The sequence below is a fragment of the Syngnathoides biaculeatus genome, chromosome 21 (assembly GCF_019802595.1).
Source record: "Syngnathoides biaculeatus isolate LvHL_M chromosome 21, ASM1980259v1, whole genome shotgun sequence".
NCBI lineage: Eukaryota > Metazoa > Chordata > Actinopteri > Syngnathiformes > Syngnathidae > Syngnathoides > Syngnathoides biaculeatus.
The window spans coordinates 5,715,127-5,737,914 of NC_084660.1; the positions used below are offsets into that span (position 1 = coordinate 5,715,127).

Consider the following 22,788-nt stretch of genomic DNA (forward strand, 5'->3'; position numbering starts at 1 on the left):
TGATGAAGCGAGCCGCTTATTTTCTTTCTTACCGTTAGCAAAGAGCGACAACGCACAAACGAGCCGGAGAGGACGCAGAAAGCAGACGAAGACGGCGGCGCTCATCCACAAAAGGCGCTTCATCATCTGCGATCACAACGGCAAATGGCATGCTTCAGCTGTTAAGACTAATCCGCAGAGTCTGGCACCCGTACCCGTGAAATCCACCCCCCCCTCCCCCCAAATGATTAAAGAATAATTTTTACCATAACCAACATCATCTGGCACCGCTTAAAAAGAATTCAACTCCACCACTCCGAACCGGCATCGCCGCGCGTCGGGGAACGTTTCTAAGAAAAGTTTCAAGCGTGAAACTCTCGAGCATCTTCGGTAAACTTCATCAGGTGGGGGAGGGGGGGGGGTGTTGCTGAAAATATGGCTGCCCTAAAGGATTATGGGTAAAGTATCTCGGAAACAAGAATCCCAAAAGGCCCTGGTGTGTATAAACACGGACGGAGCGCATGAATAAGATGGCGGATGACTTTTCTCTCTTGCCTCCACACCCGTTGGTCTTTGACTTTTAGACATCACCGTGGCAACTCCATTGTTTTCATTTGTCGTGCTGGACTGGACCGAGACGCGGCCTCTTTGCGGGAGCCTTTCTGATTTGGCGGGAACAACCCCCCGCTCTCGATCTCGCTTAAAACCGCTCACTTTCCGGGGAGCGACTGGGAACGCGCGCTGAGAACGACGCGTGTGCGCGCAAAATCCGCAGGTGCGCGTATACGTCGCTATCACGATGGAGTGGCATTAATATTCATGCGCGTATGCAGGGAGCAGAACAGATTAGCGGCGGTAATGATGAGCATGTAATGATAAGGCGACCGCGGCAGTCCGAGCAGGACCTCCGATGCAAAGAACCAAGCAAGGGCTCATTATGGTTTAACAGCCATTAGAGTAGCATTAGTTCCTCTTTGAGGGGAATTTTGCAGCACTGGATTAAACGGACGGCGGCGGCGCCATTCCAGGGACGCGATTAGCATTGATTTGCTGCTACAGTCAAGCGAATTGCCACTCTTTTGTTTTCCTTCCGCATCTGATTGCGACAAAGCATCACCGAGATGGGGGCGAAGTGAAGTCAAGTGTTATTAAACCTCTTAGGCAAAGGCTCGCGGAACTTTTCACGACTAGGAGGACAGGAAAAAAAAAAAAATACAAAAAGGAAAAAGGTTCGAAATCGGGCCATTGGTCGTAGTTTCCACGCTACCTGAATTTTACAGCTGTCGTCGTACTCGATACACGCAGGACGGCTCATAAATGCTTTGTTGTTAGAAAATATCAAAGGAAGTCAATGGGAAAATATCCATTTGACACACAACATGGCGGACAAGGGAATCCTGGGCCTGCGGTGACGTCAAAGACATAGGCTCATAATTGTATGTTTTGAAGCAGACTTTGAGAAGGAAGTATGAATTAGGCTAGTGGTTGAAATATCATAGCCACACACTACATTTATCTTTATTTATTGATGATATTCGCTAATAAGTCAAGTAATATTTACATGTCAGCATAACATAAACGGAAACCTGCGTTGGTACCTTAATTAACCGTCATATTTCCCAGGTATTCCTACTATTTGACCTCATGTCTTCACTTTGTGGAACATAAAACTCGACTAAAATAAATGACAGCAAGGGATTCGACTTTCAACGCGTACACAAAAATTAAGACTCACCGCTCTTCGTTCGTTGAATTGAAGCTGAGCTTGCTCGGAAAAAAACGTCGTCCGCGTTCGAAATGCTTTATTGGTGTTTTGTAAGTGACGCGTTGCTGAAATAACATCGCTTTGGTTAGGGGGGGGGGGAACATAAAAATAAGTCATTAATCAAAAGGATTATTTACCAACACAGGAGCACAGGTGCGACATTGACAAGCCGTATGCGTCTGATTCGGCCAATTAGGAGCGAGTGTAGTGCCACGTGATATGCAAGGAAGCGTTTACGTCCATCGGATTTGGGGAACTCCAGCTGCGTTCAAGAGACACGACTCGTTTCTTTAAAAAAAAAAAAAAAAGTTAAAACTATCTTTTCTTGTTGAAGATGTCATCGTATTATCAATAATGCGTGTAATGTGAAATCCTACGTGTGTGTGAGTTCATGGTGCACGCCACAAAAATGGCTGTCATGTTGCGATGAAAACTTTTTTGCCGCAAAAATGCCAACCCAAAAATATGTGGGGTTTTTATTTTTTTTTAGAAAGCTTTTGTCTTCTCTGTGGACCTTTTTTAAAAAAAAAAATTGCACTGTGCAAACTTTGTCGAAGATCCTGCAATCTGAAAATATGGGGGATGCAAACACCCGGTTGCCACGGCAACTGGCCAAGGGATGTTGCCCGCATCCTCATCCTCGCGAAGCGGGTCCGACAACCGGGAGATGGCTAGTGTGGCGACCGCGTCCGCGCACAACATCGATCAAAGCGGTCACCCTCGAGCCCACCCCCGGTGTTAAATGAGGAAACGCTCAAGGGACGCTAATGGTTACTACAGCAACCGATGGACGGAGCGGGGGGGGGGGAGGAAGGGGTAAAAGCTGGGGAGACGGGGAATGAAATCAGGTCTGTCAATAGGTTGCCAGGCAACACTAACGAAGCCAAGTTTGGTAAGTTGTTGATAACATTCGAGGGAGTGCTTGTGTGTAATGCTATTAAGAGACCCATTCAAAGGAACCCCGCTGAGAGGAATCTATGGTACCGATAAGATGGGGGGGGGGGGGGGGGGGCTCTGATGCGCAGGGCCACGAATGGAACAAAGCAACAAACACAATAATGAATCTCACATCACGGTCCAAAGTGGTGCTTAAACATTTGTTTTGTTTTTTATTCAACTGTTTCTTTTTTTTTTTATCTCTCTCTCTCAAAAGCAGGAATGTAGTCATCTTTTCCTCTCTTCAGAGGTGTGTGTGTGTGTGGGTGGAGGGGGGGGGGGAGCATCGGGGGTTCGGGTTGGTGGTGGTGGTGGTGGGGGGGGGGCACACCTCACGCAAAGGTGCCCCCTAAATACAATGGGTCACATTTGAGGGGCTGCATGGTGGCACAAACACACACACACACACTTTTACCAGCCGATGACGGGTATGCCAAGTCGCCCCCCCCCCCCACTTCATGGTTCCATTACAGCTAGCACTCCCCCAGAAGTCAAACACAAACAGTGAGATGTTGAAATCCACGTGAAAACATGAAAAAACTCGGCAGTCCGAAAGTGGGGGGGGGGGGAAATCCTCTCCCCCCCTCAACTCCTGACCCACTTTTTTTTTTTTTTTTTTGTACAAATCACAACTACGTGCACAGGTCGGCGCCGAGGCCTCGGCGGGGCGTGTGCGCTACTCTCTCTGCGTGTTCGAAATCGACAAAAGACGGCAACGCTGCACATTAAAAACAACAAAACGAGTTTGGAGTTGTACAAAAGCGCCCCCCCCCAATCCCCCCTCCCCCACATACACACACACACACACCGACCCCGCCATTACTACCCACGTGTCCTCTTTTAAAACACAATTTTAAAACCGTCAAACATAGGCTGGAAGCAACCAGGCTACAAAAAAAAAAAACCAAAAAAAAAAAAACAAAACATGGGCATATGTGACAATTAAAGCACATCTTAATACATATTGTAGATGATGTTAGGTACTGATACAAAATACAGTTAAGGAAGGATCACACACACACACACAAAAAAAAAAAACTGCAGTGTGTGTACGCATGTGTGCGTGTGCGTGTGTGTGTATGCCACTTGTCAACCAACTTCACACAAAAGCCACAAACGTGTCTGAGCAACACAAAACAACTTTTACCGCTAAGCACGTGAACAAAATAGCGACTAGCGACTAGCTTGCCTTTTTCTGTGTGGTGTGTGTGTGTGTGTGTGTGTGTGTGTGTGTGTGTGTATTTGGCGGCACTCGATGTACGCACAAACTTTTAACTAATTGTCGGGTGGGGTGTGTGTGTGTGTGTGTTTTAATGCAATCAGTGTAGCAGTCATTAACAGGCGCGTGTGTATACGTGTGTATGTGTGTACACGAAAAATGTAACACAATGTGTGTGCGCATGTGTGTGTTTGAGATCGAGATGCATGAGTCCAACTCCGGAACACATTTTGACGCCGAGGCCGCTGCTCCTCATCCCGTCCATTCGGATCCTTCGTCATCAGTCCTCCTTTTTTTTTTTCTCTCTTTTTTTTAAATCGTTCGTGCGCAACTTCCTCACAGTCCTTTGCTTCGCTTTGTCCTCCTCCCAGCCTCTCTTTCTCTCTCTCTTTTTGCCCTCACCTCTCTTCTTTCCACACAAAGGATTAAAAAAAAAATTGAATTAAAAAAAAAAAAAAACGATCATCGATGGCTCTACCTTCAACACTTCCACAAACGAAGTCTAAACTTTAACACTACAAGCGTCAAACGAGAAGCTATAAAAATATACAAACACCTTGGGGGGGTGTTAATGACGAAGGGGGCGGGGGGGTTGACGACAAATAAAAAATAAAAAGGGATTAAATGAATATAAAAGGCATATTGCGCCACGGTAAGTTGTGAAGAATAGAAAAAAAGGGCTAGCAACAGAGGTGTGGTTTTAGCTGGTAAAATAGAAAATAAATGAAAAAAAAACATCTATTTACTAGATATTTATATTTATATATATATATATATATATCATCTATAAGGGTTGATGGCCATAGAAAAATCTCACTGGTTTGGATTTTTTTTTCTTCTTGTTGTTGTCGTTTTTGTTTTGTGATATCCGCTCACTATTTTTGTGTTTTGGTATTTTTAAGACAAGTCTAAAGACCACAGTCACGCGCGCACACATACTTAACACGCGCACGCACACTTTATTAAAATATACAAGAGCTCGCGGCCCCGACAGCTCAGAGGCCTTCTCGGGCCCCCGGGTCGGGTCGGCTGACCTCCACCCTGACTTTTCGGATCGGGCCGACTCCGAGAGTCCCCCCCCCCTCGCCCCCGCCCCAGTCCTCTTTATTTGCTCTGAGAAATCCCGAAGGTGTCGGCGGCAAAGAGGGGGGGGGGCGTCTTTGATTGGCTGATGGTACTGTGGAGGGAGGTGCGGGTTCTGCTAGGTTCTAGGCAACTAGGAGTTCCTCAGCACTGTCTGGGCTTTCACTGGTTGATTGGTTTCTTTTTTTTTTTTTAAATATAGTCCTTTTTGCTCTCAGAAGGTCCAAAAGCCACGTTCGCGAACTCCCAGGTGCATTCTGGGAATCTCCTCGAGGAGGTTCCGGGATGTGTGTCCAGTGGGCTGGCGGACCCTCGCGCACACCTTTAAGTGTGACGGTGGGGTTTGGCCACGGTTGATTTTTTGTGGCTGGTGAGAGGGTGCGAAAGGTGACGGCGGCGGGCAGAGGTGGGGGAGGGCTCGGCGGGGACTTTGGGACTCGCTGGGGGCAGGGCTCGGAGGGATTCTGGGGGTCTCGGCCGGAGAGTGCAGTTTTCATACTTTGTAGTAGATGTTGGCCGGGCTCTGCGGCGGCATTTCCTGCACAATGTAGACGGGGTGTCCGTAGTCGCCGCTCACCTTCTCGTAGTGCGGGCAGTAGGCGGAGTCCGACGTCCTCAGGGGGATGATGATGTCGCTGGGCTCGGAGCCGTTGTTGTTGGAGCTGCCCACGCCGCCGGCGCCGCCGCCCCGCTTGGGGCTGGTGAGCGACGACAGCGACAGCGGCGGGTGGTGGGTGTCCGAGTGCTTGGCGTGCCGCCGCCTGTAGCAGACCACGCAGATGACGGCGGTGACGAGCAGCAGGAACGCGGAACCGCCGGCCGCGCCGGCTATCAGGGCGATGTTGGACGGCTGCAGCGGCCCGTTCTCCCCGCCGCCTTCGCCTCCTCCGAAGGTGTTGGGTCCTCTCGAATGGGTCGAGTTCCCTGGAAGAAAACAGACGCCGCTTCAGTCCCGTACGTTTAAACTTCTTTTGATATCCTGGCAAACGGATTAACGAGCTCGGTCGCGGGACAGCCGCATCGAAAATCAGCATTTTTCAGATTTTTTTTGAGGGTGGGGTAATTGAAGGCTAGCAAAATAAGCAGACTCTGGACCGGACCGCTTTTCAACACCCTGACATTGAGGTGGCGGCACAGCCGCAGCGTGCAATGGAGGTAACACACAGCCCGACGACAGTGTTGACTTAGCGGTACCGCTCCGTTACGGGGCTCGACCACACTCGCGCGGACACAGTCGGGTTCTGCGTCCACCGAGCAGCCCCACGAAGCGACGACCTCAACGAAGGAGGGCAACGCAGGTGCGCGCGTGTCGCCGCACGTCAAGCGGCAGGCGCGTTTGCAAAGCGGCGAGCCCCGCTTAAGGTCGCGACCGCACGTCGCTCCGGCACAAAGCGCCCCGTGATTGGCGGGACGTTATTCTTGGCACGCGTGCCCCCCCCCCCCCCCCCCCACACACATCCTCTCTCATTCTTGGCTTTATCGGCGCTGTAATGACCTACCTTGCACCGAGCACACGCTCGCGCACGCACGAGCGCCCCGTTGTGCTGGACTGAGGGCGAGCAAAGCGCTAATGCTCGTCTCTGCCGGCTTTCTTCCTCTCTCCATTAACTGACATCCCTCATTCTCCATCTCCATTATGACTGTCACCTTTCACTGGCTCTCTGCATTATAAACCCTCTTCCGTCACCTCGACACCTATTTTCCGTTCTCTCTTTTTTTTTTTTCATCCTGCACTCGCCCCCCCCCCCTTCCAAAAAAAAAAAAAAAAAAAAACGTGAGCTCTTTGTGCGCGGATCACAGGGAATAATGCCAATTTCAAAGGGGTTCAGATATGAAAGGTCAAGGCAGGAACATAATTATAAGCCCGGCCTTCCATCCGGCATACAGAAATTTCGCAAAGTCTGATTAAAAGATGTTTTTGGGGAGGCTCGCGGAATGTAATGAGGTCAAAACCAGCACCGTCAGGATTGAATCTTTTTGGAATTGATCGACTAATCAAATTTTAACCACCCTTCCATGAAGATTTTTTTTTTTTTTTTTGTGAAATTAACGTGTATTTTATTGTTCATTTATGAGGGATGGAATTCAATCTTGAGGTTATGGCATAAATTTGGTGTCCAGAATTTTCGACAGCTAAATGCTAAGCATTAGCATGCTCGTGATGAGCATTTTTGGACACGCAGAAAAAGATGATAACTCATACTTTCGTGTTATATGTTATATGATACATCTAACAGCGTCTTGATCATCACTTAAAGAGGCTGCTTTTTCAGTTTTTGGCAAAGTTTATCACTGGCCCAACGCCGGGTCCGTCGGCAGTAAAAGTCCCTGTGGAACGCGAGTTTCCATGCAAAAAAATGGTTCCGGGCGGAAGCTGAAACACGCCTTTGTCCGGTTCCTCGACGGTTTTCGAATCGGTTTGACCGGAACGGAATGTGTGCGTCCCTAATAAAGTGACCACGCAAGGTCACCGAACGCGACGCGAGGCCGTCCTCGATTGTTTTTCAGAGCGCGGGACCGAATCTCATCTTCATTGCCTTTTTACAAATTCCCGCCTCGCTCCACCTCATGTGGCTCACGCTTCCGCCTGCTCCATCACCCCTCCCTGATAGCCCCCCCCCCTCCCCCCGCCAGCACCGTCCCTCTTGCCACCCTCTTCCCCATCCAGACTGCAGCATCTAATGACAGTAATAACTCTCTCAAATGTTGCCTCTGGTCTCGCCGTGGCTCCTTGCCTCCCCCCCTCCGTTCTTCCTCCCTCTTCCCTCTCTTGCTCTCCATCTATCTATCTTTTTTTCTTTTTTGTCCTTTGCCCATTGTAGCTATTAGCCATCCACTACCCGCCTGCGGCACTTAGCTCAGAGGGGCCAGGAAGCGAGGAAGGATGGAGAGAAAATATATGGAATTAAATAGAGAGATCCGCAGATGTCGCCGCTGCACATCCTCCATCTGTCCCCCAACCCTCTTAACCCCCCCCCCCCCTCCATCCCCCTGCTGCTTTTTGTTGTTATCCCACATCGACAAGGCTCTGCTTATTCCCTGCATCCATCTTGCGGGTCATTTCCATTTGCTGTGCTCGCTTACCTGAGTTCCTGTTGGTGGAACGTCCCGCTGGCTCCTTCTTGGGGGGCAGCCCGTAAGGACCTGTGAAAAGGAGGGGGGGGGGGAGGGGGCGTTATCGATCAGAACTCCTGCGCTCGGACCCATTGTGTTGCCAAACTGAACTTATTGTGTCAGATCAAGAGGTGGTTATGAAAAGCCTTCGCAGCAAAGCCGCAACATCGACGACGTCGTCGACGCTCTCGCCGAGTCGGCCCATCTGCCACGCTGTCAGTCACGTCATGTGATTCAAGTGCACGGCGAGAACAGAAACGAATGAAATGAAGAGCATATTCCTTACTTTAAAAAATATATCAATAGAAAATTCATTATGTAATTCAAATTCACTACAAAAATAAAAATTATCTGCTGCCAAAATACGAAAATTTGACTTGGTTACTTAAAAAAAGAAAAAAAATTTCTTAAAAGTAGTGCATTTGGAGTCCAGACTATACTCGATGGAAAAGATGCATTTTCTCAATCCGTCGGTCGGAAAACCCGCAGACAATTCTCAAATCCGACATTTGCTTTTGCTTGCTCGCAAGCAGTCATAAAATCTTGAAAGGAACCTATTAAGATATTTTTGATTGCGTATAAAGGTATAAATATAATCGCAGCCATCGTTTATCGCATGGGTTAGTTTTCAGGGCCACCCTCCCAATGGGTGGAATTTACTGTACTAAATAGTACCCACATATTTGGGGGATTACCGTAATTTCCGGCCTATAAACCACAACTTTTTTCACACGCTTTCAACCCTGCGGTTTATGCGGTGATGCGGCTAATTTGTGCATTTTTTTTTTCCCTAACGGCCGCAGGGGGGCACTTAAGCGGAAAAGTTAAGCGTGAGACCGGTGGATTTTATGTGCCGAGGACGTGACTTTTACCGGTCCGGCCCTCTTAGCGCTGTGCTAACCGCCGTGTCTCAGTGATTTTTACCACTCTGTTTTTTTTTTTTTTTTTTTTTTTAAACCAGCCCTGTTAGCGTGGCACGGCGTCGCTAGCATCAGCGTTAGCGTGGCGACGCTAGCGTTAAACTCTCCGTACATCGTCTTTCTCGTGTTTCAATGTGGGCACTTGCGGCTTTTACATGGCTGCAGCGTATGTATGTACCAAATGATATTTTCCTTTACAAATGTACTGAGTGAGGCTTATAAACAGGTGCGCTCTGTAGGCCAGGAATAACGCTATATATATATCCATATTTTAAAGCTGTATGAGGCTCTCCTGAGTAATGTTAATTTTCTCCACGCTCCTTATAAACTCTTTCTATTGTCTTAAAACTCACACAGTCTTACTGTACACAGTGTATATTTCACTCCTTGTAATATGCGATTTTATGAATTTTGCTTTTTCAGTTTTTGGGAGAGGTAGCATTTCGAATTCGCAGCACACGCTCAAAACTCCACAAATTGTGAAATTACGCGCGATAAGAAGCCACAATGCACAAATCCGACAGGTTAATGCATTAAACTTGCGTATGAAGGTATTTTAATCCACAGTATTAATATAGGCGGGTCTAGGCTGGGGGTGGGCGGGGGAATCAATTACTCAAGAGTTTGGGGCCGGGCCCCGACCCCCCCTGCGGACGGCAAAAGTTTACTGGGCATAAAGTGACAAATACGAACCCCGACAAACACACGTTGAGGGCGGAGGCGCCTGCCAGGATCAATAATGTGCCGCTCGCGAGTGTGACAGGGAGCAGGCGAGATAGATGGCCGGCGAAATAAGTCAATGCGCCGACGTCGGGTGCGCGCGCGTGTGCGTGTCGAGAGACCACAAACAACGCGGTCGTGACCTTTCAGCTGCCCGGGCGATAAGATGGAGAGCAAGCAGACGGAGGACTCGGGCAAAGAATTTCACAGAGCGGAGCGCTGCGGAAGAGGAAAAAAAAAACAAAACAAAAAACAATAACGCGTACGGGCTGCATTAAGATGGCACAAAATCTCTCCTGGGTCGTGGGCATGTTTGCGCGTGCAATGTACAGCTGTACGGGAAAGGGGGGGGGGCAAGCAGTTAAAACGCAAGTACGAGGAGAGTCAACGGGCCTCATTAGAGCCGAGCGATCCTACGCTTTCTCCACTGTTCGCGCCGCTTAACAACTTCTAATATCGTCGCTGAGAGGAGCCAGCCACAACCACGCCAGTGTGCGTCTGTGTGCGGTGTGAGCGGCGGAAACGAGAAGAAGACGGCGATCCGGTATTTTCTTTTGCGAGTCGGCGAGAAACGCAAACGAGAGTGGGGAAATGGCAAAAGAGGACTCACTCTGCCCCACTTTCAGGACCACCTTCATGCCCTGCGTGGCACAAACTCCTCCCCGCATGCTGTCCAGACCTTGGCGCGTCCCGTCCGACGTAGCTGCGAGGATACAATGACATCATGGCGGTTAGCGGCAGAACACACACACACATATGTATATAACATAGCGTGCACATCCATTCACGGCGCACAATGTCTCCCTATTCCAAACAATAAATTCTGCTCCTATCGTCAAACCATCTGGGGAGCCGACAAGTGACATTTGCAGAAGCGGCAATTTAAAAGCCAGACTCGAAACTTTGGAAATGTCAAACTAGAAAGGCGACGAGCACTTTAATAAGTCCTCATTTTAAGCCGCTCGCTGGCATCCATTAACGAGCCCGCCGGCGTCGCTCGGACTCCGGCGCGTTCGCGGCGCCGCGACTCCCGTTCGGCCGGGACGCGCCGGATTAATACTGGGTTTGTGGCCGGCAATTTGGCCTTAAATTGGGATTTAGAAGGGGTAATTGCCGTCCGTTAAAAGACCCCGAGACAGAAATCTCTTTATGAGGACCAAATAGAAAGCTGCGGTACCGGCGGAGTTAAAAAAAAAAAAAAAAAAAAAAAAAAAAAAAAAACTCAAACAGGTATTTAGGGGTGGACAACTTTGGGCGGTCACCCAAGTATATACAACTTTAAATTCCTATAAAAGTAAAAATAAACATTGGCAACAACGCTGCCAAAATTTGAAAGAAATTGCCAAGATGTAAAACGAGGGCGTGATTGTTGAAACCTGTCAATCATATACCATAATGATAACAATCAATTCCATAGTTTATCCTTTACACATGATTTCTATGTGGGAGAACTTGCACGACAGCAGGGTGTTCAAATACTTATTTTCTTCACTGCATTTGGAAAAACGACGTGCGCCCTGACACGGGCGGTCAGCTCGCTTGGAGGAAGGAAGGAAAGTAGGAAGGAGAAGTGAGGGGGGGGGAGGAGGAGGTGCGAAGAAGATGCAAGTTGACTTCTCACACCTCCTTCCCGCTATTTCTGCATAATGCAAAAGTGTGAAAGCGCGAGGGCGGATTGGAAAGAGGTGAGACGGGGTCAACGCATAAAGCATACTTTTCCAAACGAGGCGACAAGAGTGCATTTCCAGCTTTAAAAAAAAAAAAAAAAGACTCAAGGGATAATGCGGGGGGGGGGGGGGTGCCAAAATACATTTTCTCAGGTCCAAAAAGGAACGCGGGGATGTCGCTAAGGTGTAAATAACAACGTTCCGCAATTCCAAGCGGGGGAGCCGATACAGGTGATATCGTCAAAACGGGAATCGACGGCTAAACGGACCCGTCGGCGCAACCTCGGCCACCTTGAGACTAATGTTCCCCGACATTTGAAGGGAAGGCAAGAAGGGGAGTGGGCACGGAGGGGGGGGGGGGGGCGAGAAGGCCGCGGGCCGCCGGAGGAAATCGGCCGCGACAAGGTGTCGCCGATACCGCGGTGACAAGAGCGCTTATGATGTCGACCGATTTCAAACCGGAACTCAAATGCGGCCCACAAAGCTTACGGCCCGACTTCCCGGCCCATCTCGGGGCCTTTGTGGCGGTCAGCGACGAGTAATGGGCTCAAATGAGAAAAGAGATGGCCGCCCATGGCTGTGATTTGGGACGAGATGAAAAGGGAAAAGCGGGGAAGGAAGAAGACAGACGAAGGAGGGATGAGTAATTGAGACGATGATGAGCAGTGATGGGGGGGTTGTGAAACGCCAGCGGACCGAGAAGAGAAAGGATGTGTCACAAAATCCAAATGAGTCAAATCTGCCTTCATCACACCGGGACGCCGGGGAAAGGAAACGCAACGGTGACGGGATCAGTCCCGCATCAATGGAACCCCGCTGAATTCAAATCTCACTTTTGCACGACGCGATCCTTCGCCGACAAACGTCGCGTCCCCGCCGGCCGTTTGGCAACGCGCCCCAAAAAAAAAAAAAAAAAGCAAAGCGTGGAGAGCCTCTGTTGCGCTGGCACGCAAACTGCACAGTGTGATCTATTTACATCATACCACATGAATGCTGCATTCAATGTTCCTCAGCCGGCATTATGCTTTGTGAATCAAGTTTAATAACAAGGGAGTCTGTCTTTTGCTCCCGCCGTGGTGCTTTTAGCCTGCCTCTATTGGGTTGTCCTCCCCCTCCCGGGTTCGGTCCGTTGGGCCCACTCGCCTCCCCGCGTCGCCACCCCTGCCGAGCCGCTGCGAATTTTCGCGAGTTCCCGGCGCACTTGTGTGCGCGCGCACGCGTCTGCGAAGAACGTTCCCCTTCCGCGCGGCGCCGCCTTTCGCGCAGCCGAGTTAGCTTTCTCGAGTGGATGGCGTCTGCGTGTGCGCTTGCGCTCGGGTGGAATTTACAGTTGCCTTCCTGTTTAAATTTGTTTTGCTCTCTCTCCAGAGCGCCATGTGTGTCAGGGCGATGATGAAGAGCATAAATATCTCGCTCCTGAACCGCCCGTTCCCACCCTCCCTTCAAAAATAAAAAAAAATAAAATAAAAAGTGTCGAGAAGCCTTTTCAGAAATCTGCTGAGGCTTTATGAGCATTAATGAAGCCATCATAAGCTATTAGCTTGTGGGGAAACGGAATTTGGATTGAAACGGAATCGTCTCCATATGGCAGAACAGAAAATTATTGAAAATGACTATTTTTATCTTGCATTCTACCTCTGATACGCAAGCTGAAGTTTCCTTTTCTCACGAACATTGCTTTCGTCACAACAAAGCACATACCATCATTTCTGGCCTAAAAGCCGCCACCTTTTTCACACGCTTTCAACCGTTGCGGTTTGTGCATTTTTTTTCTCACGGCCCCAAGGGAGCACTCGAGCGGAAAAAGTAAGAGTGAGACCGGTGGAATATATGTGCCGAGGAAGTGACTTTTACCGGTCCGGCCCTGTTAGCGCTGCGCTAGCGTGTTACTCCCGTGTCTCGGTAATTTTTACCAGTATGTTTTTTTTTTTTTAAATCGGCCCTGTTAGCGCGGCGGTGCTAGGGTTAGCGTTAGCTCGGCGGTGCTAGCGTTAACATCTCTGTGTACCGTCCTTCTTTGTAAATATCTCGTTTAAAAGTGGGCACTTGCGGCTTTTACACGGCTGCGGTCTATGTATGTACCAAATGGTATTTCCTTTACAAATGTACTGGGTGAGGCTTATAACCGGGCGGGCTCCGTAGGCCGGGAGTTACGGTACATGTGCGTTCGATCCCACGTGACGCGAACGGAAAAGCGACGGAGGCGTCGCGCCAATCGTCCGCCCCGTGAACTTTTATGCGCGCTCGACACGTCAAAAAGAAAAAGGGAAGAAAAAAAAAAGAAAAAAAGTCAGCGCCGATGTGAGGAACCCGCGGTCGGACACGCATGCCTGGATGCGAATGGTTAGTTCAGGGCCGCCGAGTAAAAAGCACCGTTGGAGGCCCCCTACGCTGCTTGTTTCAGTCACGCTGTTGTTTGTCTTGAACTAAATCCGTGTCACAATACACGAGATGGCCCAGCTTGAGCTGCCAAAGTGTGCGTGTGCATGTGTTGTGTGTGTGTGCGTTGTGTTGTGTGTGTGTGTGTGTGTGTGCGCTCCGCGGCGGCTGCTGATTCAAGTGTGAGCGCAAAAGGTCACAGATGTTTTCAAATGTGTTCCTGAGACCAGGTTGTCAAAGAGCTAATAGTGTACTGTAACAAATCCAAATTAAAAATAATAATCATAATAATTCCGATTTTACTTCTATCATAGTTATAAAGTCGAAAGTACAGAGTTTATGCGGTATGCAAAATATCGAAACAGGTTCGTCGACGTTTTGTGCGGAGGATAAAGAAAATGTGCCCGTTAGTGTCGTTATATTGCCTGTCTACTTGTGTTGCGTTCAAATAATAACACCACCACTGTTTTACAGACTTTGCCCTTCAACTTCATTCCTCTCCTTTCCAGTGCGTGCCTCCATCTTTCTAACCTCGTCCGTCAGCCTATCCATGACGACCGCAAACAGGAAGGGGCTCGGCGCGGATCCCTGATGCATCCCACCTCCACCTGAAATTCTTCTCACGCACCCACGGCACATCTCACCGCTGTTCTGCTGTCCTCATCCATGTCCTGCAGTGTTCTAGCAGATTTTTCCGCCACGCCGGACTTGCGCATGCAGTCCCACAGTTCTAACCTCTCTTGGTACTCTGTCCTAGACTTTCTCCCGGTCTCCAAAAACACAATGTAGCTCCTTCTGACCTTCCTCCGCAAGGCAAGCAGTGCATCCGTGCTACTCTTTCTAGGCGTGGAACCAGACGGATACTCCCTTTCGTCCTGAGTCGAGCCTCCGCTACTCTTTCCCAAAACTTCATTCTGCGGCTCATCACCTTTACGGTTCTGAACATCGGCTTTTGTTCTTAAAAATGGGGACTCGCAGACTTTTCCTCCGTTCTTCCGGCATCTTCTCTCCCGCGAGTATTCTATCGTATCCACTGCCACCTCACCAAATCGCTCCCATACCTCCACCGGTATGCCATCGGGTCCGACTGTCTTTCCATTTGTCACCCTGTTCAGCGCCTTTTTTTTTAACTCCTCCCTGACTGAACTCATCGGCGAATCCCAGACGGACAAAACGCAGCTCACGCCGCCAAATAAAACGCGAGCGGCTCGCCGGGTGACGCAACGCCGCCGGGGCGGCAGCCATGTAGGACAGTCGCGAGCAATGTTCCGCACAACTGGGTCAGCGTTCCCGTCCCCGGGGGGCAGCGGGGCGCCTCCTCGATCGTGTGCGACAAAACGCGCCACCTTCAAAGTGAAGCGCTTTAAAACGCTGATTTCGGTGACCCGTCGCGGCGATCCCCCGACTCGGTGGGCCCCCGCTGAGGTCGGCGACTTCACGTTGTATGTTGTGCGTTCCACTCCACACACGACAGTCCTCCGTTACTTCAGCCAAAGAGACTGAAGGCCTTGAAGAAATGGGTCAAGCTCTTCTTCCTCAACGTCTCATACTTGTCCCCCCCCCCCCCCACTTTATTCCCAAGCCGCTCCAAGAATCCGCTCGTTCCTACACGGCAGGATCTAAATCCATCGTGGAAATCCGGCAGGAAGTCCGAGACGCGTGTGTTATAGGATCGCGCCCGGGAGGAAAGATATTCAAACGACGGACATCTTGGAAAATGCAAACAAGACACCGAAACGTCTTGCATGGATTTTGTTAGTCAGCACAAAAAAAAAAAAAAAAAAAAAAAAGATTGCCCGAGAAGTTATTTTTTTTAATTTTAGATTGATTTTGCCGGGCTGAATCCATCACTAAAAGTGTAAAAAAAAAAAAAAAATTAAAAAAAAAATTAAAATAATATAAATATGAATGATTTTTCTGTCCAACAAGGAAGCTACGTCAAATTTTGAGGCTACTGAATTGCATCAATCCATCAGTCCAGTCATTTATCATTGGCAGCCATTTGACACGTTCACTGCCATTGACGGATATCCATGTCAAATGTGTATTTTTGCTGGGATTGAATTAACAGGTTGGGGATCAACAAACAAACAACCTATCCTACACCCCATCCAGTCATCCGTTTTCTAAGCCGCTTATCCTCACAAGGCGTCGCGGGGGAGCGCCGGAGCCGACCCCGGCCGGAAGGAGGCGGGGTCACGACCCTGAACTGGTCGCCGCCCAATCGCGTGGCACATGGGGACAAACGCCACAATCGCACTCGCGATCACACCTAGGGGCAATTTAGAGCGTCCAATGAACGTTGCACGGGAACCGGAGAGCCCCGAGAAAACGTGCAAACGCCACACAGGCGGGATTGAACCCGGGACCTCAGAACTGTGAGGGCTGCCCCTATCGTACACGTTTATGGAATATATACTATAAATACACACACACGCACGGGCGTCACATTCTGCTTGTATTTAAGGCATTAATCGACACGGGGAGGGGGGGGTTGGTGGGGGGGGGGTTCGATTGTTCCTGCCTCTCCATAAACAAACGTCCTCTCTTGATGTACTGCGATGTCACTCGAGCGCAGCGAGGGGGGGAGGAAAAAAAAAAAAACGGGAGACAGCGACACCCATCTGCAGGCTTCACATCCACCCCCACCCCCCCACCCCGACCCCCCCGTCACTTGTCAGACTCTTCACCGCACACACACACACACACACAGAATCCTCCACTGTGACATTGTCTGTCATTGCTGGCTTACAGCGTTGGCGTCAGGCCCACAAAAATGCTCAAGCACGACGCGGGATGAGGGACCTTTGAGCGAAAACCCCGCTGATCCTATTTTGCATTTATCGGGGAAGGAAAAAAATAACAACAACAAACAAACAAACATTCCCATGCTGTCAAGACTCGACGTTCTGGCCGATGAAATTGAGTAAATAAAAGGCGGATCTTTGGAGCGCGCGCCGATCCAGGTGAAGGACAAAAAGTCCGCTTCTTTGGGAAGTGGGTCGGCGGTCTGAAGGGAGGGAACGATCTGTGACGTGCATCTGGAGGGAAAAGGGAAAGAAAGCGGGAAGAAGGGGGCGAGCTTCTAAATTAAGATGACGGGACGCGGAAGGGATTGAGGATTGGGGGGGGGGGGAGGAGAAAATGACGGAACAAACGATGGCACTTTATTAGGGACACAATCCAGTGCGATCCGGCGCAAAAACGGATACGACACATTTTGGAATACATATTCACTCGACAAAATGTTCGTTGCTGCGGTGAAAGAAGTCCGAACGGCCGTTTACGGCGTAGAAAAATTTTGAACATCGGTGTCAAACTCGCGGCCCGGGGGCCACAGCGGGCCCGGCACATCCATTTATGTGGCCCACGAAAGCAAATCAAACGGGGCGACTTGGTGTTTCTTGCTAAAATGACGTCTTCACTTTTGTCGATCGGAAACATTTTTGTTAACAATCCACGTCAGAACTTTACACGTGCTTCTGATTTCAAATATTGTTATTCTGTATCACGCAGCCTCTGTGCAGTGACCGTTGTTATCCTTCTTGTCGAGGACGACCGTACTAACCCCCGACCACGGCTCCAACGAAAGTTGCTCGTTTAAAGTTGTTCTGCATTTTTGTTAATAAAAAAAGTTTACAAGGCTAGGGGCCCAGTCGCTACAGATACGCGTTAGCGTAGTGTACTCTACTATTAAAGCATATATTTTCAGGAAAAAAAATAAATACATTTCTTCATTTTTTTTATTATATCAAGTATTTAAACTTTACAAGTATTTCTACTATGCAGTTTATGATCAAGAAAAGCTAAAAAAATGTTTTAAAAAGCCTCATTTTTAAGGCTTGGAACGCATTATTTCTTTTTCTATTCATTGTAATGGGAAACATTGATTCGGTTTTCAAACAAATCACTTCTCAAACCGTTTTCTGGAACGGATTGAGGTGGAGAACTGAGGCATGGTTGTGTAGCAATCTTTTTTTTGGGTCTGTGTGTGTGATATATTAATTGCACATTTACTGTAAACCATCACTTAGACCTGGCCCATGTAAAAAATGAGTTTGACAACCCTATCAACTTGAAATTTTCAGTCTTAAGAATTGAATTTGTTCCGTGGACCCTCAATTTAAAAATCCCATTGAAATCAATTGAAATATTCATCTGTTCTCTCTTCAGTCAAAACACCACAGTTTTAGTTATTCTTTTTTAATATTGTAGAGATAAACAGTTTCAGAAATGAGTAATTTATCTTTTAGATCAGGCGTGTCAAACTCATTTTTGCCGCGGGCCGCATTGTCGTTACGGTCTCCTCCCATGAGCGCCGTTAAGACTGTTGAAACCATAGAAATCCTTCATCACCTCATCATATTTACACATGGAATTTATTAACTACTCTTGGAATCAGAAATCAAGGGTTTTGTTCAGGTTTGGTCACACAAAAATGCTTATAAGCGTCTCAATATGACAATTAGAAATTTTGGGACACATTTCCACAAGAATCACAGATTTTGAGACGGGCCACATGAAATCACCTGGCGGGCCAGATCTGGCCCACGGGCCTCATGTTTGACACCTGCGGTTTAGCCGAAAGCTGATTTTTTTTTCTCCCCCCCCCCCCATTGATAACGGACGCGTTAAGTGCAGGTCTTATTCTTTTTCGACTCGGGATCCTCACGTTGTACTGTAGTATGTGGGACCTTTGGCTCGTTTCAGGCTTCGACAGTACGACACAACCTCAACCTCAAAAGTTCGCTAGCGGTGGAGGAAACGCGTGAAACGGTTTTGCTTCTAAAAAAAACAAAAAAAAAACACTTTCCACACCGATGCTGTAAAAGTCACAAAACCCTGCAAAAGCAAAGATGACTTTGCCACGCTGGACCTCCCAAAGCAACACCTGCTGTTGGCTTCGGCCTTCCCCGCGCTGACGCGAAAGGTGACCCCTTTAACAAAACACCCCGAGCTTCTCTCAAATTGGAGCAAAAAAAAAAAAAAAAAATGGCCACCGCGCCGCGGCTAACGCTTAGAATTCCGTCGGTCCTCCGAAGCGACTGTGCTCGGGCGAGACCGAGTCGATCCCGGCGGACTTTGGGCCGGACGCCCCTGATCGCAGCCCGCAGAGACCAACGAGCGTTCGGACTCCGGGACGATCGGCAAAGTTCGGCGAAGCTAATGTGCGTGTTTTTCGGAAAATGCGGGAGGGACGACGCGCACCAAAACCATGAAATGTCTTCCTACTGTGTGCGTGTCCTTGTTGTTACACATGCGGTACAATTCGAAGATGCTTTGGTAATCTCCAACAGTCCAGTCTGCTTTCTCTTGCTGGCTACCCCCCTCCAGCTCTCCCCCGCCTGCCGTTATTATTGTTTCCAAAAGGAGGAAAGCATGTGCGCGCACACACACACTTTCTCTCTCTCTCTCTCTCACACACATACATGAGAGGCAGCCAGCCGCAATAATGCATCTTGACATGTGTGCCTGCATACCGCTGCAGGGAGAGATCGGAGAGAAAGAAAGTGGAAAGAAGGAGGGCGGAATATGAAGGGCAGGATGACGGACGGCGGAAGGCATCGCGCAATTATATACCATCTCCGTACGTTTGCGTCTGCGTGTGTGTGTGTGTGTGTAACGGTAAAAGAAAAAGGGGGGGGGGGTGATGACAGTCGTGTTTGTTTAGCTCCTCCGCGATTAAAGCCGGCTGCTCCGAACTGTGTGTTCAAGCTACACGGCAATCTGTCTGTTGTCTTTGCGCCACTGACGCGTCAGTCTGTCCTCGGTTTCCAGAACTGCGTCTGCACGTCAGCAGGTTTGTCTGCGTCCCCCCCCCCCCCCGCCCCGAACCGTTCCCGCATCAAATCTGCAGCGGCGTCGCGAGATACGAGCTGATTTCCGCCGCTTTGACTTTGCCAATTGACATTTTGTTCGTCGGAAACAACCGCTTAGCCTCGAAATGAACGTGCCGTAACCCTTTCGAGTCACGGACTGAACGCAATCGGCGCAGGAGCGAATGCAGATCGAGAACGTAACAGCGCGCAGTCATATAATCTTTATCCTCCGTGCCGAACGGTGAATATCAGTGCCGAACCGATGAGCTGTGAGGGTGTGAAATGTGTCAAATGCACAATATGTCCCTCTTATGCTGCCCCCTGGTGGCCAAACCCTGTTTGATCCTCTTTACGCATGAGATTCATTTTACATTCAAATCAAAAGGAAAAGATGATTTGAGATGGGAATATTTACAATTGACTCCTTTTCCAGGTTCAATTCCGAGGTGTGTTCAAGAACTACAAAGCATCGCAACCTCAAAGCCTCCTTTTGCGCCAGCCGAAACCCGGGGACCTCGCGGAAACGAGCCCGGCAATTACCGACGCCGCGAGTGAGATTTCATCACTTGACCACCTGAGCGAGTTCGTCCAACAAGGTCAAGTGAAAAACAGCAGAGCGCCCCCCCAACCCCGGAGGATCAAAACGCCTTGGAGAATGTTACTCGCCGGTCTTTTGGAAGCCGTGTTTGCGCAGCCTGCCAAAACATGACAGATGGGAGATATCTGCCTTTGAGTGGCTGACAAATGCCGGCTCGTTTGGCGGAAATCGGGAGGACCAGGACCGATGCGACGCGCGAGGCCCGCGTTTGGTCATTTCCAGAAAAGGAAAAAAGAAAAAAAAATGTAAATGTACGTGAGCATTGCATATCCTTGCATAAACAACATGATAATTGGTCTCCAGGTGGTTTTATTTCATCCAAACCTCTTGAATTACTCCAAGTAGTTGGAAGAGCTGCGCGTCCGCCGCGCCGATCTGGACTTCATCACGCGTTTCCCTAATTGCGCTCCAAAAATAACAAAAGGCCGGCGAGACACGCTCGTACACGGGTATCAATCATGGAAGAATAACAAACCGCGCTGTTTGGCTTTTTTCTTTTTTGTTTTGTTTTTTACATTGTAAAGTAGAATAAAAAAAGATAAATAAAAAAACAGGACTTCAATCTTTATTAAAGATTCAAATCATCCCAAAACGGGACCTGCCCGAAGCGAAAAGCAAGGCGGGACGCGACCGAAGGAAATAAATAAAAGGATAAAGCGATAAAACAGAGCCGCCATTCTCTGCAAAAAAAAAAAAAAAAAAGAAAAAAGAAAAAAAATGGCCACAACTGGGCCCGTTTCTCCTCCCCGCAGCACCTCCAGGAAAGCTGTGGGGGGCGCTGCGGCTGAATTAGCGCACTGTTTTCGCTCATTAGGCCGCGCCCAATGTCTCGCTTTTATTTAACCCCCCCCCTTTTTTTTTTTTTTTTCCTCCGCTCACCCGACTTCTCTAACGGCGTCCGCGCCAGCGCACAAAGACGCCGCTCATAATGAGGGTGCGTGCCGAGGATTACGGCGGCGCCGACGCGGTGAATGGGGGCCAGCCGAGGCCTCGGCCTGGCTGAATTAATTACTCTAATTAGCTTCTTAATTGCATAAATTAAGACGGTTGGTGAGCTGCCGTTTTTTTTTTTTTTTTTTTTGGGGGGGGGGGGGTTGGGCTACGAACACACACAAACACGTGGGTGGCGAGCCAACCCGCTCGCTTAGCGAGCTAGCTAGCTCCACCTCCCTCGCCTCGATCCACTTGAGGTCCGAGTGGCGAAACGGGACCGGGGTTCCCACCAACGCACCCCCCCCCCCCCCCCCACGCCTCCACCGTGACGCTATTCAATTACCCACCCTCGACTTCATCAATATATAATAAGTGGATAGAACAAGAGCAGATGTGCGGTATTACGAGCGAAAATTCCCCGAAGGGGGAGCCAAGGGGATTAATTTGGCATCTTTTCAGAATATTTGAGCGCTAGTGAGCCCCCACCACCACCAAAGGCCTCTAATTTGGATCATCATCCAGTACAGCAGATAAACTCCTCCCGTATTTTGCTCTGAATCATCACGTGCGGGGGAAAAAAAACAACAACAAACAATCGTCGCTAACAGTAGCGGCTAATGAGATATTTCGGCCAATGAGGTGCGAGCCGTGAGGGTCGTGACCTTGGCGACGCGACGACTCGGGGCGAAACGTAGCCAAAAGTACAAAACAACAATGGAGATTAGCGGCGAGCGAGTCAACAGCTAATGAAGCTCTCGCCCGTACACAAACGCCGCACTGCTAATCACGTCCTTTGTGTCGTTTTGGAAGCAATTAGGACGCTTAAATGGCGACTCAAAAGGATTTGCAGCCAAGCGGACCTTCCCGTGTCGTAAAATCGCGTTTCTCCCCCCCCCTTTCTTCACAAATCCAGATTAGCGGTCCGGCCCCGGCATTTTTATTTCTTTTTTAATCGCGAACTGTCCGACCGGTTTATGCGATACTTCGCCATTTTCCACCATTCTGCGGGTGCCGTGTGACGTGATGTCGCCTCAAGACTGTAAATTTGAACTATTTTTTTTTTAATTTAAAAGATAATACGTGGAAAATATCCATTTTCTTCGCCGCTTATCCTCACGACGGTCACGGGGAGCGCCGGAGCCTATCCCGGCAGGAGGCGGGGCAAGTGGAAAATAGTTTCAATACATTCAAGTAAGCCATCTTTGTTAGTAAAGGATCTTTGCGTGATCGAGTGCCATATAAGTGACAGAGGTCATCCGGTGAGGTGCGCTTGTTTTTAACACCCCCTGCCTCCAAACACACACAAACACACAAATTTGGTTGCTTAGCAGAAGACCGGTCGCACACAATCGCGCTTTTGTCTATTTTAGCGGTGAGATATGTGTGTGTGTGGGGGGGGGGGGGCAAGACAGTGCACGGAGGTTAAATGAATCACACAATGTTAACCAGGCCCGATCCAATTAAGAGGGGGATTCTTTCGTGTGTAAGTGTGTGTGACCTTTTGCAGGGGGAGACATATTCACACTCTCGCGTGTAATCAACCCCCCCCCTCCCCTCCCCCCAAACTAACGTACACGCACACACACACACACGCAACAGACAGTAGCTGGCCTCTGATTGGTGACCTAAATCAGCCCGGCGATCTGTCACTTTCTC

The 22,788-nt window shown here is 49.1% G+C and overlaps 1 protein-coding gene across 3 annotated transcripts in view; it reads right to left on the reverse strand.

Moving 5' to 3' along the window:
- Positions 1 to 2,834: 2,834 nt before the first annotated feature.
- The window catches only part of efnb3b (ephrin-B3b), a 46,274-nt gene continuing 26,320 nt past the window's right edge, over positions 2,835 to 22,788 (reverse strand). For all 3 annotated transcript variants that reach the window (XM_061808498.1, XM_061808500.1, XM_061808501.1), the window contains 3 exons: positions 10,347 to 10,439; positions 8,067 to 8,126; positions 2,835 to 5,906 (listed from right to left, as the gene is read on the reverse strand). In XM_061808498.1, the coding sequence (XP_061664482.1) occupies positions 5,476 to 5,906; positions 8,067 to 8,126; positions 10,347 to 10,439 (584 nt within the window). In that variant the 3' untranslated portion in view covers positions 2,835 to 5,475. The remainder of the gene's footprint in view (positions 5,907 to 8,066; positions 8,127 to 10,346; positions 10,440 to 22,788) is intronic.